The following is a 23,105-nucleotide window of genomic DNA, read 5'->3' as shown; positions in this document are numbered from 1 at the left end:
GAATCCCAGGTGGGGATAGGAATCCTGATTCCAGGGCAGTCTAGGCAAAAGTTAGTGAGACCCTATCTGAAAACAAAACTGAAAGAGCTAGGGGCGGGCTGGCAGAGTGGCTCAAGTAATAGAGCACCTACCTACCAAACACAAGGCCCCAAATTCATCCCTTAGTACTACAAAAAGAAAAAACGGGTGGGGGAGTTTAGGTCTGGGGATGTGGCTCAAGTGGTAGAAAACTTGCATAGCAAGCAGGGCCCCAAGTTTCATCCCCCAGTATTCCCAAAAAAGAAAAAGAAAAGAAAATGTTAAAACCAAAAATTAGTGAATTAAGATGTACATACATAATTCTGTACAGGGTAATTTTGGCACATACTAAAGAACATGATGTTACTATGTCTTTGTTTGCGTTTTTATTACTTTTATCCCAGTTTATTTTAAAATAAACTTTGAAACTTTCATGTTTTCATTGTATTTTTCCTTTTAAGTTTTACCAGGTTATCTGTAATCTGTATATCTATTCATCTTCAACATGAATAATTAACTTGTTGAAAAAAGAAAGAAGGAAAAAAAACCCAAAATATCCTCAAAATCTATGCTTAAAAACACCTAGGAACTGAATGTAGTGGTGACTGTAATCCTAGCACTAGGGAGGCTGATGCAGGAGGATTATAAATTTGTAGCGAATCTGGGCTGCACAAAAATAAAGTATAATAACAAATTCAAAGGAAAATACCTAACTTATGCGAAGAAAACCATGTTTTGTTAAATGACATAAAATAAATCTCAAAAATGAAGTGCTATGTTATGTTCCTAGCTGAAAAGATTATAAAAAATGTCAGTTTCTCTCAATGTAATATATAATTCTCTTATAATGCCATTCATAATTCCAGTGGGTTTAAGAGTGTTCTGGGAGGTGAGGTTGGAATAGGAATTAAGCAAAAAGATTTTAAAGTTTATGTAGAACTTTAAGGTGTATGCTTAAAAAGGCAGTGTAGGCGTGATAAGGCGAGAGCACACAAGGGAGGTATGAGGATAGTCAAGAAACCCAAAAAAAACAAGGTAGCATTTGATGTCCTCAATGAAAAGGAACTAATGCAGAAACTTTAAAGCGACAGAGGCCAATAGGAGAAGGGGAGTAGGAACTAGAGAAAAGTTAGTTCGAGAAGAATTAATTTAGAATGTAACACATATGTACAGGAAAGCAATGTGAGTCAACTCCCTATGTATCTATCCTTACCTTAACTAGCAAAAACGCTTGGTCCTTCCTATTATTGCTTATACTCTCTCTTCAACAAAATTAGAGATAAGGGCAAAATAGTTTCTGCCTGGCAGCGAGGGGGTAGGGGTAGAAAGGGGCCAAGGAGAAGGGGGGAGAAATGACCCAAACATTGTATGCACATATGAATAAAATAAATAAAATAAATAAATAAAAAGGCAGTGTAGGGCTGACAGAGTGGCTCAAGTGGTAGGGCGCCTGCCTAGCAAGCATCAGGCCCTGAACTCAAGCCCCAGTACTGCCAAATAAATAGGCAGTATAACTTAGTGCATAAGAGCACTGGCTATAGAGTTTGCCTACCTTGGTTTATATATTGTCTCTACAACTAGCTGAGCACTTTGCAAAACTAATCTCTCTGTGGCTCATTTTCCCCATCAGTAAAATGAAGATATAAATTTTTTTGCTATTAGCATTATAGAAATTATGAAAAATTCCAAGAAAGACTAGATGAGGAAACTTGTTTATTCAAATTAGTTGAATTAAGTTGCATAGTGTGTTAAATTTTAACAAATTAGATTATTAATCTTCTGTACTCAAAACAGTAAAACTGTCATAAAAATATGCAAGTATATTATTAGCAAAACTAAATAAAGAATATTTAGAATAAAAATCTAAGTATAAATAAGCCTAAAACGTGTGTATATGTATGCTTTTTTTTTTTTTTTTTTGACAGGATTTTGGTTTGAACTCAGGGCCTCACACTTGCTAGGTGTTCCACCGCTTGAGCTGCTCAGTCATCTCCTAAAACATGTTTTTAAAATGACATTTAAATTCATTAGGGAACTCTGGTTTATTTTACAGTAGTAGAGGCACAGTCAGCTGTTTATTTAGTTCTGTGTATTTAGTTTCTTATTTCCTACTATGAGCCTAAGTAAATCCCAAACAGGTTAAAGATAAAAAAGTAAACAAGCAAAAGAGATGAGTGAAAAGAAGGAAGAAGGGCAGGAGAAAAAGAAAGAAGTTAGAAGAAAACAAAGAATACATTTCTCTGGAACAGAGAGGTTTGTTTGCTTTTTTTCTGTACTATGGCTTGAACCCAGGGTCTCATGTTTGCTAGTCAGGCACTCTACCACTTGGGCTACTCCACCAGCTCTAATTTGTGTTGGATATTTTTGAGGTGGGGTTTCATAAATTATTTGCCCAGAGCTGGTTTTGAACTTCAGTCCTCCTGATCCCTGCCTCCTGAGTAGCTAGGATTAGAAGTGTGAGCCACCACCTCTCAGGTAAGGACAGAGAGATCTTGAAGGCAGTGTAAGAAACTTACAAGCTGGGGACTGGTGGAGTGCTCAAATGGTATAGCACCTATATAGTAAGCGTGGGGCCCTGAATTCAAACCCCAGTACTGGGGGAAAAAAAAAGAAAAGAAGAAACGTAAAATAAAAGTTAATAATCTTTCTTTTGGGGATTTTTTTGTTTGTTGTTTATTTGTTTTGAGATAGTGTCTTGTTATGTCAGTCAGGCTAGCCTCAAACTCTAGATCTTCCTGCTTCTGCCTTCTGAGTGTTGGGATTACAGTTATATGCCAACGTGCCCTGCTAACAAAGTCTTTTTTTTGCAAAAAAAAACCTTGAAGAGTCAGGCAATAAATGACAAACTGGGAGAAAAGTTTCGCATCATTCCAAAGACAAAGGTTACTCCTCATACTACTAATGACATAGAAGAGCCTCCATAAATGGATTCGAAAGGTAGAAAAGGCCCTGTTGTAATGGCATAGCCTATAATCTACTTGGGAGGTAGAGATTAGAAGTATCTCAGTTGGAGGTCAGCTCAGGCAAAAAGTTAGTGAGAGCCCATTTTAGCAAACAAGCTGATCATGGTACTGCTCTTTATAATCCTGGCTACCTGGGAGGCATAAGTAGGAGGATCACAGTCTGAAGCTGGACCCTGACAAAAAGCATGAGACCCTATTTGAAACATAAGAAAAGAAAAAAAAGGACTGGGAGCATCGCTGAAGTGGTAGGCCCTGAGTTTAAACACCAACACCCAAAAAATATATATATACCATAGTCCATCCCAGTTACTCAGACAGGAAACTGAGGTGAAAGGATCACATAAGTCCCTTAGTTCAAGACCAGTCTTGGCAACATAGTAAAATCTCATCTCAAAAAGAAAGGCAGGGAGGGAGGAAGGTCTTAGAAAAAAGTACATACACTCACTGATTATTAGTTGGAACAAAATAACACCCTTGGACCGACATAAACTAGAGGAACTTATCACGTCTAGTGCTGGATATGAGGATCCGAATATTATTGCAGCTGGGAGTGTCAATTGTGATTAACCTTATGGTTTGTTACTGTCTTTGACCCATCATTCCCACACTTGGGAAAATTTATTCTGTATAACTTATTAGTTACATAAATAGATATGTATTAATGATGCTTATTGTAGCATTTCTCATAGTGTTAAAACCTGGAAATAATTTGACTATGAGCAGGAGAAGATTGACTAAACTGTGGTATAAATTTTGTGATAATTTATAATTAAGGTACTCTTGTGTCTTTTGACTTGAAAGACATTAAAATATATTGTTAATTTTTTGTTAAAAAGCAAAAATAAGCCAGGCACCAGTGGCTCATGCATATAATCCTAGTTACTCAGGAGGCAGAGATCAGGAGGATCATAGTTCAGAGCCAGCCCAGGCAAAAAGTTAAAGAGACCCTATCTTGAAAAAACCCATCACAAAAAAAGGGCTGGTGGAGTGGCTCAAGGTATAGGCCCTGAGTTCAAACCCCAATACTGCAAAAAAAAAAAAAAGATAAAAAGCAAAAATATGGAAACCCCTATTATATGTGCTTTGAAATGATGTAGAAGGAAATTTTGACATTACTCAGAAGTAGGGCATTAGAAGAGATCAGACATTGAAAGAGTCCAGAATGCTTACTTTACATACTTCTTTCTTGTTCTTTTAAGACAGTAAGTATATATTACTTAAGAAAAGGAAAAATAGCAAAATACAGACCCTAACTATAGTCTTCATAATAACCAGTAATAAAGTGTTTGTCATTGTTAAAGAAATCATTTTGTGGTTTTTAGTGTCTGGTTATTGTGAAACTTTTTACTCATACTCGTGCATTTTGTTTCACTTTAGCAATGTCTGACCGTCAAGAGAGTGCTCTTATAGAGCTAATGGTTTGTACAATTCGTCAAGCTGCTGAGGCACATCCTCCAGTGGGAAGGGGTACCGGCAAGAGAGTAAGTTAAATTAGTGAGAAATGCACAACAAAGCGTTTAGTGTACTTAACTGTCTAAAATATTTGGAAAATGTACTGGTATTTAAATCCTTAAAACATGGTCTTTTTATAATGATACCTGCTCTGATGGCTTTACCTTTATATCCTGACTACTAGACTCAAATTCCAAAATTAGATTCTTTCCTTCATGCTCCCATAGCATCTGAACCTGCTTCTATTATAGTAATTATGCAATACTTTAAGCATTTTCATATTCATATCTATTAATGGTGCATAAAGACCCAGTGGGCAAACTGCTTGATTTGCAAGCTCTTCTATTCATTAGCTTTGTTATCTTTAGATAGATGAATATTTACACATGTACTCCTTAGTTTCCTTATCTGTGTGTATTATAGGACCAACAATAAATTATTATTTTGATGAATTGAGAGAATCACAGATGGAGAGACAAATTCTTCCTACAAAAATAACAAGTGTAAAGCCAGGCATGGTGGGGCATGTCTGTTACACTAGTACTCAGGGAGGCTAAAGCAAGAGGATCTTGAGTTTGAGTCCAGACTGGTCTAATGAAACCCTGTATCAAAAGACAACAACAACCACCACCACCACAAAAAAGTTTAAAATTAAAAATTTTATCAAATACATCTGAACTTCAAAGATAAAAATAAGTTCAGAAGTATTTTTTCTTTAAAAACTTCATAAATTTGGAGCTTATGATATAGCTCAGAAGTGAGTACCTGCCTAGATCCTCAGCACTGAAAAAGAAAACAAAAAAGATAAAGTTGATGGGAATGGTGGTGCAAATCTGTAATCCTCACCTACTCAGGATGTGAAATAGGAAGATTGCAGTTCAGAACCATCCCAGGCAAGAATTGGCAAAACCCTGTCTGAAAACCAAGCCAGGCATAGTGATACATGCCTGTTGTTCCACACATGGGAGATACACATGTAGGAGAATAGTGATCTGAGGCTAACCCAGGCAAGACTGTGACACTATCTAAAAAGCAGAAGGACTGGAAGTGAGGCTCAAGTGACTAATTTCCTAGCAAACTTGAGACTCTGAGTTCAATCCCTAGCACTGCCCCAAAAAAAGAAAAAAATTTTTTTACATGTGATAAATTTATAGGTAAAAGTAGTAGGTGTGCAGCCTTCATTTCTAGGTTTACAATAAACACCTCTTATTTAAGTTAAAAATCTGTAGTTACTATATCATGTAAAAATGTGGGGGTTTTTTTGAGTTTTTTTGGTGGGACTGGAGTTTGAACTCAGGGCCTCACACTTGCTAGGCAGGTGCTCTACTGCTTCAGCCACACTTTCAGTCCATTTTGCTCTGGCAATTTTGGAGATAGGGTCTCAGGAACTATTTGCTCAGGCTGGCTTCAAACCTCTGTCCTCCTGATTTCTGCCTCCTGAGTAGCTGGGATTGTAGGTGTGAACCACTGGTGCCCAGTTAAATGTGTACTTTATAAGAAAAATTACAGTCATGCAAAGTAACAGTAACTCTTCTCAGAGGAAAAAGAAAACAATAGAAATGTCTTCTCAGTTAGACCTAGGTTTTGTATTTAGCAGAAAAAAATCTTTTTTTTCTCTTTGATCTATTTTAACTCAAATTCTTTTTTTTAATAATTTTTTTATTAGGATATATTCATTATACGGGGGGATTCATAGTGACAACTCCAATTAGACTTACATTGTACATTAGTTACATTGGCCCCTTTTTTTCTCCCCTTCAGCCCCCTCCCTGTCCTACTTAAAGCAATTGCAAAAGGTTTCTTATTTAGTTCTGAAACTAAGAAAAAATCTTAAGGGTTCTTTTAATAAATACATCCAAATAACTAAGGGAAAATATGTTCAAAGAATTGCATGGGGAAAAAAAAAAAAAAGAAAATCTCAGTAATCAAAAGTCAAATGAGGGATGGGATTCTACTCTGTAATCCCAGCCACTTGGGATGTAAAGATTGGAGAGATTGTGAATCCAGACCAGCTCATGTTTAAAAGTTAGCAAAAAACCCCATCTGAACCAACAAGCTGGGCACAGTGGTACACATCCATAACCCCAGCTATGTCAGAGCCATAAGTAGGAAGATCTCAGTCTAAGGCCAGCCCTGGGCAAAAATGTGAAACCCTATCCATCCCCAGTACCTCAAAAAAAAAAAAAAAAAAAAAAAGGAAAAGAAATTCCGGAGTTGAAAAGTATAATGCAGAAATTTAAAGTTCACTGCAGGATTTCAGTAGCAGATTTGTATTATTCAGTCTTTTGTTACTGTGACAAAATACCTGAGACAAATGACTTACAAGAATGAAAGATGTATTTTTGCTCATAGTTTTCAGAAATTTCAGTCCATGTTGCTTTTGGACTTGTGGCAAGGCAGAGCATTATGGAGGGAGGGTGTGGTAGAGGTCTGTTTAGCTTAAGATGGCTAGAGAGCAGAAAGAGAAGAGGGGGTAAGGTCTCAGTATACTCTTCAATGGCATATCCCCAAATGACCCACCTCCACCATTTCCCAGGAGCACTATTAATAGTAACTAAGCCATCAACATGTGAGCTTTTGGAGTTCAGTTAAGATTCAAACAAACCACAGTAGGATGACAGAAGAAATAGTGAACATGAAGATTACTAGGAATTATGCATTCTGAGAAACAAAGAGGAAAAACATTTAAAGATGAACAACGCCTCAGAAATGTGTGGAACAACATCAAGTGAATCTAAATATGTGTTACAGAAGTTCCAGGAAAAACACACGTGGTGCAGCATAGTCACAGTGTTGAAAGGCAAAACTAAAGTCTTCAAAGCGGCACAGCAAGAGGGCAACTACCTTTTGACTCCTTATCAGCAACAGGAGAGTCCAAAGATTAAGCAAAATTGACAACCAAGAATTTTAAACCCATTAAAATTATCTTTCAGAAATGAAGATGTAAGAAAACTAATTCTAGAGAAACAGAAAACAAAGATTGAGAGACAATGTTGCTAGAAGGCCAGGTCTTTAAAGCTGTAAGATCACCAGATGGTAACTCTAATCCATAGATAAATATAAAAGGCTATATGTATATGTATTTTTTTCTTTTTTTCTCTTAATTAATAGGACATGATATTATTTAAATGAATAATTATAGTGCTGTTGTGTTGAGCCGATAACATAGAAATAATATATGTAACAAGAATAGCACAAAAAAAGGGAAAATGACGTAAAGTCTGTTGGAGCAAAGCCATATTTTGCAATAAACATGTCAGTATCAACCTGTAGTCAATTGAATGTAAAGCTTGTATGTTATAATCCCAGAGCAATCACTCATAGCTAAAAATAAAAATATGAAGAAGAATCATAATAAACATTTGGCTCCAAATAAAGACTGAAGGAGAGACAAAAGACATGAGACAAAAGATAAATATAAAATGGCTAATTATATCAAAAATTTTCAAGAAAATTTTCAATCATATCAAAATTTATATTGAATGAGACTTTAGGGAATGATTCCAATCAAAATGTAGAGACTGTCAAGACTGGATTACATTTAAAGATTTAAATAATATCGAATGTAAAAGGATGGCAAAAAGACACTACGCAATGAGTAACCATAAGCATGCTGCAGGGGTTATTAATAGACAAATAGACTTTAAGACAAACAGTGGTACTAAAAACAGTAAAAAAGACATTTTATAGAGATAAAGAGATTGATACATTGGAGAGATATAACAATTATACACACACAGATACCTAGCAACAGAGTCCCAAAATACATTATCCAAGAACTGGGAGATTTCAAATGGAAAGCAAATGCTTCAACATTTATAGTTTGAAATATTAATATTCCTCTCTCAGTTGAGAACAACTAGACAAAACGATCTTTTCCTTTTGGTTTCTATTACTGATACTTCATATCACTTTTTAATTTTTCTCTCCTTCATAGATTTTCTGTAGCCTGAAAATTCTAAAGGCTTGCTTTTTAGATCAGATCAGATTTTTAGCAAAAACAATATTTTATGCTTCATATTACATTATATCAGAAAGTCAAGTGATGTTTAATTTTCCTATACTAGTAATAACTAAGGCTTTTTTTTTCAGTAGAAGTATCAGTATAATAATTGGACAAATGATAGAATTAGAATGTTACTTTTTGTCAACCAAATGAAGTAATGATTTTAGACAGAAATCAGTGGCTTGTGATTACATCAAGAGCTGATGAGTATATTCACAATGATCTGAGAGCACTTGAACCCACTGATTAAACTTAACACCACTGAAAGCGAGACAGGAAATGGCCACCTTTGAAATGTTCTTGGGCTAGGTGAGGGGAGGCAGCAGGGAAGAATCTGAATGTAATCAAGCTTCCAGTGCCTAACTACCAGTTTTCAAGAAAACACAGGGATGTATTTGCAGTTGTCACCATGAATCCCTCCTGTACAATGAATATATCCTGATAAAAATGGGGTGGGGGAGAAAGAAGAAAACATAGAGATAGAAGAATATAACTTTAGGAGTCCAATTAGCCAAATTCAAAATTTGGAAAAGGAATAATGAAAGAAATTTAAAAAACAGCTGGGCTTGTGGCTCATACCTGTAATCTTAGTATGAAGGAAGCTGGTGCCAGAGGATTTCGAATTTGAGGCTAGCCTGAACTTCATAGTGAGTTTGAAATGAGCCTGTGCTATGTAGCAAGATCCTGTCTCAAAAAACAAATAAACAAAAAAAGCTGGATGTGGCAGTACACACTCAGGATGTTTAGGCATGAGGATCACAAGTTTGAGGTCAGCCTGAACTACATCTGAAGTACAAGGCTAGCCTGGACTGTAAAACGAGACTGTATCTTTAAAACAAAACAAAACAATGATGTATGGCTTATGATTACTTGAAAATCTGATGAGTAACTTCATAATGAATAAATTGATCTGAAACATGTTGGAACGTGCCAGCCAAATGTAATTGATTAGATTCTTACTTGGTTTTATTTTTGTGGTACTGGGGCTTGAACTCAGGGGCTATACCTTGAGCCACTCCACCAACCCTTTTTTTTAAGTGTGTGATGGGGTTTTTTTAGAAATCAGGGTCTCTCAAACTATTTGCCTGGGCTGTCCTTGGACCTCAATCCTCCTGATTGAGTAGATAGGATTACAGACGTGAGCCACGGGCACCCGGCCTGGGTCCTTTTTTGAACAAACTATTAAAAATCAACTTTTGAGTCTCTTTGCTTCTACTTTCTGCATGTCAGGCAGGAGGTACTCCTCTTTCCCTTTTTTATTTCTCCCTACTTTATCCTGTTTTGCTAAGTAATTCTTTGCTAAACTTCTAACAACAACAAAAAAAATCAGCTTTTGAGAAAACCATTGGCTGTTTGAAATATTGATGAATTATTATTTCATTGGAGATAGTTTTATTTAAGTCCTTATATGTTACTAGACATACATTTAAATGTTTTAAGAATAAAATTATAGACAAAGATTTGCCTTAAAATGCTATATTTGCTGTGGTAAATATATTTAAATTTTTATACTTTTATTTATGTTAAAAAAGCTCAGAATTGATTAAATAAGAATAACAGACTACTAATGGTTGTTGCTCTTTTCATGAATGTTTTTGATGTTTTTAATAATTAAAGTCTTAAAAAGGCAGAGTACCAGTGGTTCACATCTGTAGTCCGAGCTACTTGGGAGGCTGAGATCAGGTGGATTACAGTTCAAGGCCAGCCTGGGAAAATATTTCATGAAACCCCATCTCCAAAACAACTAAAACAAAAATGAACTGGAGATGTGGCTCAAGTGATAGAGTGCCAGCTAAACCCCAGTGCCACCAAAAACAGAAAAAAGTCTTAAAAATACAAATTGTCCCAACTTTGACTAAAGATAGCTTCTTCAGGGTAATTTCTAGTTCTTCCACAAATCTTACCATTTTTGAGTACTTTCTTGCTGTTTTTCAGAACAAACTGCCCTAGATTGATTTTTTGTGTTTACTGCTTGAATAGTTGTTGTATAACAAAAGTTATCAATTGCTATGTAACAAAGCACTCCAAAATTTAGAAGCTTAAAAAAATAACCATTATTTTGCACAGATTTCATGGGTCAGAAATTTATTAATGGCTTAGCTGTTATTTTTGGAAGATGTTAGCGGCTTACAATGGCTCACTGACATGGCTGGCAAGGTAATACAGATTGTTGATAGGTATCTTAGACCCTCTCCATATGTACCTCTGCTTAGGACCATTTGAGTGTTTTCATGACATGACTCATCTCCCCCAGAATGATTGAATAGATCATAAGGCTTATACCTTGTTTATTATGACCTAAGCCTCAAAAATCAAGTAATACAATGTTTGGGCTGTATCTCAGCGGTAGGGCACTTCACACTAGGCCCTGATTTTGATTAGCAGTACTTCAAAATTTTATTTAAAAATTCACACTATCATTTCTAGAACATCCTATTGATTATACAAGTCATCCTAATTCATTATAGGAAAAGACTCTATATGGTATGAGTATCAAGGAGTAAGGACCTTAAGGGGTCATCTGAAAGTATGGGTTCCACACCACCCTAGCACAAGAGTCAGCCGTTTCTCCAGTGAGCTGTGTTCCTTTTAATTGAGAGTGGTAAAGATCAAAGTCTTTAAAAAAAAAAAAAATCAAAATCTTGATACTAAGTATATTTATTATAAATAGGTTAGCATTTCTACTATGCAATTTTAATAGAATGAAATTAGAAATACATATACTTCCAAATATACACATATTAAAATGCATTCATTATTGTGATTCAAATTTAGCCATTTTAACTGTTTGATTTTATAAGTATTTTTCTACTTTTAATTTTTTGAAATAAGTAAAGCATAATTAAATATCATATAAAAAGATACAGCCAGAGAATTCTTACTTACATACTTCATTCTATACCACATTCTTACCAGTAACTAGTTTTGTTTCTAGTTTCCCCTTCAGGGTGTGTATTTTGACAATATAGATAAATGCATGCACATACGCAGTTACATGTGTTCTTATTCCCCATTCTTCCCCTCCTACTAGTTTGTCACAAAAGATAGCGTACTTTATGCACTGTTTGCACGTTTCTTTTTGTACTTTCTAGTGTATCTTAGATATCACTGTGTGTCATTATTTGGCTGTCTTCATTTTCTTGTGGCTGTATACTATCCACATACTGGACACTCTCCTGCAAGTCACATATGGACAGTCTTTTTGACTGTTACTAGTTTTTTGCTACTAGAAATAATACATAGTGAACAATCTTGTTCATATGTCATTTCATACTTGTATTAGGAGTGTATCTGGGGTGGATTACTAAAAATGGGATTGCTTGGTCAAGAAAATATGCATACAATTCTGTTAGAAGGTGGTAAACTCCTTCTGCATAGGTGTCATGCCATTTTTGCTGTCTCATCAGAGGTATTATGAGGACTAGATGAGTTCCTGTATGTAGAATGCCTGACATAATGATCCCTTAAGCAAAAATAGCTATTTCCCTAAAACTAGTATCCTTTGGCCTTTCATACATTGTCAGATGACTCTCAAGACTTCTTCATATCCTGAAAATATCCTAAACATATGTGTAGGACTATACTTTATGTGTAGTTCCTTTGTTCTTTGTGTAAAATTAAACGCACTAGTTGATAGATGATTCCAGTGATTATTGTTATGCCTCTGAAGTGTATAAAACAATTAGACAAGAGGCATCTTCTTTTACATATTCTTAAACATCAGGGTTCTCATTTATAAAGTATTGGTTTATATTAGAATATTTATTGTCCATAAAACCATTCAATATTATGTTGGCAAATCCCTTCAGGATGATAACAAAATACAAAATACTTTAGGGAAATGAGTATCTTAAACACAGCTCACACTTCAATATTTTATTTTTGGAGTGAGCTTTAGTAGCTTAGTTACAAGGAGATTCAATTATGAATGGATCCAGAGATGTCATTAGTATATGCTTAAAAAATACATGAAAATTTATTACATTATGGTGGTATTTAAAAAGCATTGTTTAAAAAAGTTTGTGTATTCAATACAGGGGAGATCACTCTTAAATTGATATAAAAACTCTAGTAAAGATTTTTGATTTTTTTTTTTTTTTTTTTTTTTTGAGAAGGTTGTTGTTTTGTTTTGAGATAGGGTATGCCTGTATAGCACAGCCTGTCCTCAAACTCATGATCCTCCAGCCTCAACCCCCCAGGTTCTGGGATTATAGGAATCCCTGTGCCTGGCTGAAATACTATTCTTTGATTTCTTCCATTGTTATGTTCAAAATTACAGCTTTATAGAAACGTTTATATTTTTATTTAAGTTAAACAACAGGTAATTTACCTAACCTCTAGCCATGAAATAAGTAATAATGAATGTTAAATAAATTTGAATACAAACAGATTATTTCATAATTAGTGTACTAATGAAAATCTGAATACTTTGAGTTATATCCTTTGTCAGTGCTTCATTCTGTGTAACATTTTAGATTTATAAATTAGCATATGACATTTTGATTTATTTCTAGGTGCTAACTGCCAAAGAAAGGAAAACTCAAATTGATGATAGGAACAAATTGACTGAGCATTTTATTATCACACTTCCTATGTTACTATCAAAGGTATAGTGTCATTTATAGTTTTGTTATAGTATGCTACTGAATTTGATTTCACTGCACTATTAAAGTAATTACTGCTTTTTTTTCTTTGCTGCTTCTCCCTCTAGTATTCTGCAGATGCAGAGAAGGTAGCAAACTTGCTACAGATTCCACAGTATTTTGATCTGGAAATCTACAGCACAGGTAGAATGGAGAAGGTGAGACACTATGAAATTGAAATTCAGCTGCTAAAATACTGTTGTTAACTGAATTAGTCCATTTTTGTTTAATCACAGGGACTTACCTGTTATTTGAGGGGCTATTTGTTGTTTTTCCTTATTAATGTAAATATCACAGTTTTTGTTTTTTCTCCTCAGCATCTGGATGCATTATTAAAACAGATTAAGTTTGTGGTGGAGAAACATGTAGAATCAGATGTTCTAGAAGCCTGCAGTAAAACCTATAGCATCTTATGCAGTGAAGAGTATACCATCCAGAACAGAGTCGACATAGCTCGGAGCCAGCTGATAGATGAGTTTGTAGATCGATTCAATCATTCTGTGGAAGACCTATTGCAAGAGGTCTGTTCTAAAGTTATTTGTTATACAATAATTTGAGGTAACAGTTATTCAAAATAGCTGAATGTAAAAATCATTCTGTTTTAAAATAAAATTTGAAAAGTAATACTAAGTATGATACAATTATGGTTTTTGTTATATATAAATTGAATATTACATAATATATAATTATATTAAAACAATAATAAAATAGTGTATATTAAAAGTTAGCATTTTTGCAGTGGTGCATCCTCTAAAGATCAACCATAATTTTATTTTATTTTTATGCTAGGTTTTTTTCCCTGTTTTAAAAATAAAAGTATTAATCCCTGCTACACAGAAAACAGAGATGGGAGGATCTCTGTTCAAGACCAGCTGAGGCAAAAAAAAAAAAAAAATGTTGTGAGATCTTATCTCAAAAACAAGCTGGGCATGGTGCCACACATCTGTAATCTCAGGTACTGAGGAGGTGGAAATGGAAGAGGACCTCAGTCCCCAAGCATAAAACATGAAATCCTATCTGAAAAATAAACTAAAGCAAAAAGGGCTGGGAGTTTAGTTCAACCTGTAGAGTACTTGCCTCGCAAGTGCAAGGCTATGAGTTCAAACACCAATATTGTGCCCTCCCTTCCCAAGAAGAATCTAAGATTTGCTTTTCTTAGAAACATTTTGTTTCTAGTTCCTGAGATCTATTTTGTATTTTAATAATAACTAAATTACTATGATGTGTTGGTAAAAAGACCATGCAAATTAAATGTGCTTAAGAAGTTGCCTCTTACCTTTTCTTCTTAATCTATTCTAAGACAATTTGTAATTCCCTTAATTTATGCCCTGACAGTCATACTATTTGAGCTTTTCATTTTTGTCAAACCTTATTTGTGATTTTTTTCACTGTAATTTTTAAACTACAGAAGTAACTGGCAGTCATTAAAATCTTTGAAATCATCATTAACGATTAACGCCCTTACAGAATAGGATGTTTTCTGGTTCACTGGTAGGATATTTCTACATGAGGTCTTGGGTTCAATTCCCAGAACCACCAACAAAACAAAACAAAACAAAAATACTAAAGTGCTCTTTCACTCAGCAATTTCAAGGAATTTGTTGTACAGTATTAATTAGAAAAGTGTACAAAGTCATGTTTATCACATTACTTAAAATGCAAAATTGAGTATCTCTAGGTGTCGGATTACTAGGGTTTTTTCTTATTTGTACGTGTATCCACAGTGAATTCATACTATTTTTATAATGAATTTTTCTTTAGGCAGTTAAGTATTAATAGACTCTAATGTGAATTTGAAGTTTTGATAATGATGTGATCTTTATGTTTTTTATTTATAGGGTGAAGAAGCTGATGACGATGATATTTACAATGTTCTTTCTACCTTAAAACGGTTAACTTCTTTCCACAAGTACGTCATTTATTTAAAGTAGATACCAACATACACAGACCATGATGTTTGGCATTCATATAACAGTGAGAAATTTTAGAGAAATATTGAGATACGGTGTTTTTTTTTTATTCACATTTTCTTCAGATTAGATTTTCTTATATTTTTAATTATTTAAGGTATGAGATTTACTAATCTAATGAAAATTTAACATTTGATGTAATAAATGTGCTGAATATGTTATAAAAATTTAATAAATCAATCACTGTTTAACAAATTAAATGAGTTGATTTTATAAACTAGATTTTTATAGGTATAATGTTCAATCAATGGCTAAGATTGATGGGGAATGGTATAAGGATGCAAATTTCAGTTAGATAGGAGAAATAAGTCCAAAAGGTCTATTGTACAACAGTGACTATAGTCATAGCAGTGTATTATATTTCTGAAAATTGCTGAGAGTAGATTTTAAATGTTCTCACCACAAAAATAACAATATGCGAAGTATAACTTACATGTTAATTAACTGTAGTTTTTAGGTAGCCATTCTACAATCTTTGCATAATTCAAAACAACATACACATGATAAATATAAACAATACATTTTTATTATTCAACTTAAATAAGTCTGTTTTTAAAAAAAGAGTAGGGTTTTGGGGAAAGTTATAGAAGTTATTCTGGTCCCCTTTTTCCTGAATTGTTCTTGGTTTATTGGTTGTTACTGTGTTCTTACTATATAAACAGAACAGTTGGATTTGAATAAGGAACAAAGGCTCAGATAAATGTGTGTTTTCAAATCTTAATTTGTACCAGTGGCTCATTCCTGATTAGGAGCTACTCTGGAAGCAGAGATCAGGAGGATCTCAGCTCAAAGGCAGCCCCAGGCAAATAGCTCAAGAGACCCTCTTCCCAAAATATCCATCACAAAAAAAGGGCTGGCAGAATGGCTCAAGTGGTAAGAGCACCTGCCTAGCAAGCATGAAGGCCTGAGTTTAAACCCTAGTACCTCCATAAAAAATAATTTGTAATTTGTATGTATTCTTTGTAATGAAATATATGTATCTTCTCCATGTAGAAAGGAAAACAGAACTTTGTTGTCAAAAGAAAGTTTGGAGGGCTGGTTGAGTGACTCTTGTTACAGGGCCCCTGCCTAACAAGTGTGAGGCCATGAATTCAAACCCCAGTACTGCCCAAAAAAAAAAAAAAAAAAGTTTGGTTGTAACTCTTTAATGACTGCTTCACATTTCAAAAGAAGTTTCAAAAATCTAAGTTTTTAGCTGGATGTGGTAGAGTTTTTCTGAATTTCAGCTTCTTGGCAAGTTAAGACAGAATGAGCCCAAGAGATTGAAGCCCATCTGGGCAGCATTGCAAGACCCTGTCTCAAAGAATAGATGGATGGGTGAATGGAAGGACGGAGGGAGGAAGGAATCTAAGCCTTTTTTTTAACATACAGTAATTTTTTTGGCATGCCATGGAGAAGTAAAGAATTATTTTAAAAAATATTTGAGGGAGGCAGAGATCCTGAAGGCTTACAGTTCGAGACCAGCCTGGGCAAAAAGTTAGGGAGACCCCATTTCAATCAATAATCTGGGTATGGTGGCATGCACATGTGGTCCTAGGTATGTACGGAGGCTGTAGATAGGATAATGGTCCAAGGCCAGCCCAGGCAAAAGCATATGACCCTCTCTGAAAAAGAACTAAAGCAAAAAAGGGCTGGAGGTAAGTGGTAGAGCACCTACCTAGTAAGTACATGGCCCTAAGTTTAAACCCCAGTACTGCCTAAAAGAATAAATTAATATTTTGAAGTGGGCATGATGACTAAAGCCTATAATTCCAGCTATTTGGAAGGCAGAGATCAGGAGGATCGTGATTAGAGGTGAGCCTTGGCAAAAAAGTTAGTGAAACCCCCATCTCAATGAACTGGGCGTGGTAGAGCATGCCTGTTATCCCAAGCTACACAGGAGGCATTTGTCATTGGATGATACTGTCAATTGATGGTAAAAAACCGTAGCTAGTGTCAAAACTAGTTTAGTAGTAGAGTTCATGAGAATTTTAAATAGCATCCATTGTCTCATTCAGAAGTCTTTAGGTCATATAAACAGTGATGCCACAGTGTTTGAGCTTTCCCACATTTCCTTTCCCCTAGTTTGTCTTCATTTCCATTTCATGACTACAGATCTCTCTTTCAGAATACACATGTGGTTATATATTTTAAAATTGTGAGTGGATTTGTTTACATTGTATTTTAAAACATTCTTTAAAAAGAATACATGCTAAGGTTAACCATGTGTGAAAAATTTTGAGTTAAATGTGTGAAGTTTTGTTTTTGATTTCTTTAATGAATTCAGAGCATAAATTTTTTAAAACTATTTCTTCTCTCTCTCCCTTCTTCTACCTTCCCTCCCCTCCTCTTGCTTTCCCTCTCTTTCTCTTTCACACTTGATTATTCCCTTTATGGATCTTTTTTCAGTTCTATAAGAAAATGAAGTTATTTTATTCTTTCACTTACTGAAATTGAGGTCAAATTTAAATTTTCTTCCACTCTAGAATAAAGTTAACTCATCTTTTGTTTATTTTAGTGCTCACGATCTCACAAAATGGGATCTGTTTGGCAATTGCTATAGATTATTGAAGACTGGAATTGAACATGGAGCTATGCCAGAACAGGTAGGAATTTATCTGTCTTTTAGAAAAATAAACTTCTCTGAAATCAGAGATTTTTCTAAAGCCTTTCATAGAAAGTAGTTGCTGACCCTTTAATTCAGCCACCTTCTTTGAGAATTATTGCCCCAGTGATTGAGTATTACTGAAGACAGTATCATAAATTCATCTGTGTTAGAGCAGGATAAAATAGGTAACTTCTCCTATAATGTGTCTTTTAATGTTAAGATAAACATTGTTCTTTTAGGAAAAAATGCCATTAATTACTATCATAGCAATTTCACAACTTTTAATTAATTCATTATGTAATGTAACATTTCTGATCGTGATTATTTTTGGCCCTGTTTTAGGTTCTGATGACTTCAGGCCTTAGGCGTGGCGTAGCTTTTGTTGTAGACCGATAATTAAAACAGTATGGGAGCCTTAGGAGATTTTAGAACTTTTTATATTCACATATAAGTTGGAATGAGTGGGACAGGCATTTGACAGACTTTGCCTAGTTTGAGGAATAATTTGTTTTAATTCTGTATCAGAAAGAAAAAAGTAATTTTGTATAATGCAGACACTAATGAGCCCAAATTACCAACCTCACAGTTAGGTTTGAATGATTTTTAAGGGTTATCTCATTCATTCCCATTTAGTAATATGAAATGTTTAGGTGATACTTCATTCTAAAGCAAAAAGAATTTCAACAGATTGACAAAATGGTCATTTCATATTAAAAGTCAATCACAGAAACCAGGTATGCCTCTGAAGCCTGTCATCCCAACAATTTGGGAGGCTGCTGTAGAGAGTCTTTGTACCCAGGAGTTCAAGGTCAACCTAGGCAACATAATGAGACCATCATCTCAAAAGAAAAAAAAAGAGTACATCGCAGAAACAGTGCTTTATTTTTGCTCTGACTAATTCTTGTTTTACTTTTTGAAGCAAGGTCTTACTATATAACCCAGGTTGACCTCAAACTCACCATGCTCCTTCCTTAGCCTTTTAAGTGCTATACACCACCAACCCTGGCTATGATTTTAATTCTTTTTAATTTCCTAACAAGGCTGGACATACTCAGTAGCAGTACATTTGCCTAGCATGTACAAGGCCTTGGGTTAGAACTCCAGAACCAAAACAAAAGAAAAACTGAAAAAGTATGTAACATTGTTTCCTTGATCCCTGCTTAATGTATCAGCCACTCTTAATAAACTAAATGTTCTTGGTTATATTAAATATTTTTATTATGGCATATGGAAACAGACCACATATGTGACCCTGTTATTTTTCTTCATTTATTACTGGCACTTTAGTTTCCCATCCTCTCTTCACCTTATTTTTCAGTAGTCTAAATATATATAATTTTACTTATAGCTTCAAACTGTGCTTCAGATTTGAAAGGAATGAGACACAAAAGGTATTCCTTTTTTGCTTTTATCATTTTCTCAAGGACTTCATCCTTGCTAGGCTTGAGCCACACCAGCCCTTTTTCCTCTTGCTATTTTGGAGATGGGTTCTAGCTTTTTTTCCAGGCCAGCCTGGATCATGTTCCTCCTACTTTATGTTTCCTGCTGTTACTGGGATGACAGGCACGTGCTACCACACCCAGCTCTTTCCCATTGAGATGAAGTCTCACAAATTTTTTTTTTCTTTGCCAAGGCTGGCCTGGAACCACAGAGCTCAGCCTCCAGCCATCACTGTGATGATAGGCATGAGTCACTGTGCCCAGCTGTTGTGTGAAATTGGGGTCTCATAAACTTTTGGCCTTAGTGGACCTTGAATCTCCATCTTCTTCAGCCTCGCAAGTAGCTAGGATTATAGGCATGAACCACTAGCAGCATGCCCATTTTTGGGTGGGAGAGGGTGTGTATTGTTTTGATTTGGGGGGGCTCTGGTGGTACTGGGATATGAACTCAGGATGTCATGCTTGGTAGCCACGTGCTCTATCACTTGAGCTATGCTCCCATCCCTACCATTGTCTATTTTAAAAAAAAAACTATTTAAAACTATTAAAACTATTATTAGTTTATAATACTTGTATGGAGGTTTTTTTGTGACGTTTCCATGTATACATATATTGTTCCCATTTGGTTTATCCTCTCCATTGTTCTCCCTCCTTCCCTATTCCCCTTCTTAAAATGACTTTGATAGGTTTTGGTGTTCCATACTCATACATGTGTAGAAAGTACTTCAACCACATTCACTACCTTTACCCACTTCGTTTACCTTCCCCCTCCTGCTGGTATCCTCCTTTAACATTACCTGTTCTACATTCTGGTCCTCCATTGTCTGTTTATTGTTCAGTGGGGTTTTGCCTTGGTATTTTTCTATAGATATATTGCCCTTTAATCAGACCAGTCCACTCCATTATTCTTCCTTTTCTACCTACCCTACAAATTGTTCATCAGTTTTCAGTGTGTTTTTTTGTGTCATCTTCTCATTGATTTTTTTAATTCATAGGTTATATGTGGGAAGATTCTTTAAAACTATGTAAATAAACCTATTTTATAACAAATTTTGACATAGTAGTTTTATATCCATTTATGATTCCTGCCTGAATCAATAATTACTGTTAACACAAAATGATACCTAAAATGGTTATTTTGTGACTCTAGTCTATTTTTTAATTATTAATTGGCACTTTAGTATAAGAACTTTCCCTTCTACGTTTATTTATTCACTTGTCCATTCACTCAGTTATTCTTTTTTATCTTAAATTGGTTTTTTAAATTTAATATCAGTATAAACTACTGGATTTCTATTTTATTTAATTTGTTGTATTGTTATTTGGGTGCTCATACTATTGCAGATTTTCAAACAAGCTCCTGTGTATTTTGGATAGTTTTATTTTTTGGAACACTCCAAATAAGAATATGTTGCAGATGTTGGGCACGGTGGTTCATGCCTGTAATCTCAGCACCTGGGAGGCTGAGGTAGGAGGATCACAAGTTTAAGGCCAACCTGGGATACATAGCGAAACTGACTTAAAAATAAAACAAAAACAAAGAAGAGTATGTTACAGGGTTTGCACAACCCTCCTCTAAGCTAATAAATTATTAATTCCAGAAAAGTACAAACTTTTCCAATTCTATAACAAACTAATCATTTTTGTATGAAGAACCCACATTTCTTAATTCATTGTAATATCTTCACATAAATTTTTGTAAAATAAAGGGAAGACATACTTAAACGATCCCTATCCTATTTTGTGACCTATTTCCTGCTGGTATTGTCTGAGGTTTACATGTGATCTAGAATAGCATCTAAGAAAAATAAAATATTAAAATTATGCTTTAATGTAACAATTTCAGAACTTCTAAAGTTTGAAAATCTGTAAAGAGCATTTATACTATTTTTAAAGTACTATTTAGTATAATGTTCAACCTCATAAAAAAGAAAAAAAGTCATTTCTCATTAACTTTGGTCCTCTCCAAGTACCAATAATAGAAAACATTTATTTTGTACTTACAATACACTAAGTACTATTTAGGTCTTTACATATTCATTTGTGTAGTTCTTCTGAGAACTATATAGAATATATATGGTTATTTTCATTTTATTGATGAAACTGAAACATCAAGATATTAAAAAATTGTCGGTCACATAACTGTGGCACACCCACTCAAACCAAGGCTTTATTTTTTTTTTCTTTTATTACTCATATGTGCATACAAGGCTTGGGTCATTTCTCCCCACTGCCCTCACCCCCTCCCTTACCACCCACTCTGCCCCCTCCCTCTCCCCCCCACCCCCTCAATATCCAGCAGAAACTATTTTGCCCTTATTTCTAATTTTGTTGTAGAGAGAGTATAAGCAATAATAGGAAGGAACAAGGGTTTTTGCTGGTTGAGATAAGGATAGCTATACAGGGCATTGACTCACATTGATTTCCTGTATGTGTGTGTTACCTTCTAGGTTAATTCTTTTTGATCTAACCTTTTCTCTAGTTCCTGGTACACTTTTCCTATTGGCCTCAGTTGCTTTTAAGGTATCTGCTTTACTTTCTCTGCGTTGAGGGCAACAAATGCTAGCTAATTTTTTAGGTGTCTTACCTATCCTCACCCCTCCCTTGTGTGCTCTTGCTTTTATCATGTGCTCAAAGTCGAATCGCCTTGTTGTGTTTGCCCTTGATCTAATGTCCACATATGAGGGAGAACATAGGATTTTTGGTCTTTTGGGCCAGGTTAACCTCACTCAGAATGATGTTCTTCATTTCCATCCATTTACCAGCGAATGATAACTTTTCGTTCTTCTTCATGGCTCATAAAATTCCATTGTGTATAGATACCACATTCTCTTGATCCATTCGTCAGTGGTGGGGCATCTTGGCTGTTTCCATAACTTAGCTATTGTGAATAGTGCCGCAATAAACATGGGTGTGCAGGTGCCTCTGGAGTAACCTGTGTCACAGTCTTTTGGGTATATCCCCAAGAGTAGTATTGCTGGATCAAATGGTAGATCAATGTTCAGATTTTTAAGTAGCCTCCAAATTTTTTTCCAGAGTGGTTGTACTAGTTTACATTCCCACCAACAGTGTAAGAGGGTTCCTTTTTCCCCGCATCCTCGCCAATACCTGTTGTTGGTGGTGTTGCTAATGATGGCTATTCTAACAGGGGTGAGGTGGAATCTTAGTGTGGTTTTAATTTGCATTTCCTTTATTGCTAGGGATGGTGAGCATTTTTTCATGTGTTTTTTGGCCATTTGAATTTCTTCGTTTGAGAAAGTTCTGTTTAGTTCACTTGCCCATTTCTTTATTGGTTCATTAGTTTTGGGAGAATTTAGTTTTTTAAGTTCCCTATATATTCTGGTTATCAGTCCTTTGTCTGATGTATAGTTGGCAACTATTTTCTCCCACTCTGTGGGTGTTCTCTTCAGTTTAGAGACCATTTCTTTTGATGAACAGAAGCTTTTTAGTTTTATGAGGTCCCATTTATCTGTGCTATCTCTTAGTTGCTGTGCTGCTGGGGTTTCGTTGAGAAAGTTCTTACCTATACCTGCTAACTCCAGAGTATTTCCTACTCTTTCCTGTATCAACTTTAGAGTTTGGGGTCTGATATTAAGATCCTTGATCCATTTTGAGTTGATCTTGGTATAGGGTGATATACATGGATCTAGTTTCAGTTTTTTGCAGACTGCTAACCAGTTTTCCCAGCAGTTTTTGTTGAAGAGGCTGCTATTTCTCCATCGTATATTTTTAGATCCTTTGTCAAAGACAAGTTGGTTATAGTTGTGTGGCTTCATATCTGGGTCCTCTGCTCTGTTCCACTGGTCTTCATGTCTGTTTTTGTGCCAGTACCATGCTGTTTTTATTGTTATTGCTTTGTAATATAGTTTGAAGTCAGGTATTGTGATGCCTCCAGCATTGTTTTTTGGCTGAGTATTGCCTTGGCTATTCATGGCCTCTTGTGTTTCCATATAAATTTAACAGTAGGTTTTTCAGTCTCTTTAATGAATGCCATTGGAATTTTGATGGGAATTGCATTAAACATATA

The 23,105-nt window shown here is 35.1% G+C and overlaps 1 protein-coding gene across 5 annotated transcripts in view; it reads left to right on the top strand.

Annotated features, from left to right (window-relative positions):
* Stag1 (STAG1 cohesin complex component) overlaps window positions 1-23,105 on the top strand; it is a 369,238-nt gene that overhangs the window by 284,610 nt on the left and 61,523 nt on the right. For all 5 annotated transcript variants that reach the window (XM_074059901.1, XM_074059900.1, XM_074059903.1 and 2 more), the window contains 6 exons: window positions 4,359-4,462; window positions 12,954-13,046; window positions 13,151-13,240; window positions 13,400-13,603; window positions 14,921-14,991; window positions 17,550-17,637. In XM_074059901.1, coding sequence (XP_073916002.1) covers window positions 4,359-4,462; window positions 12,954-13,046; window positions 13,151-13,240; window positions 13,400-13,603; window positions 14,921-14,991; window positions 17,550-17,637 — 650 coding nt within the window. The remainder of the gene's footprint in view (window positions 1-4,358; window positions 4,463-12,953; window positions 13,047-13,150; window positions 13,241-13,399; window positions 13,604-14,920; window positions 14,992-17,549; window positions 17,638-23,105) is intronic.

This window comes from Castor canadensis, chromosome 17, assembly GCF_047511655.1.
Source record: "Castor canadensis chromosome 17, mCasCan1.hap1v2, whole genome shotgun sequence".
Lineage (NCBI taxonomy): Eukaryota > Metazoa > Chordata > Mammalia > Rodentia > Castoridae > Castor > Castor canadensis.
This window is presented reverse-complemented; position numbering and strand designations above follow the sequence as displayed.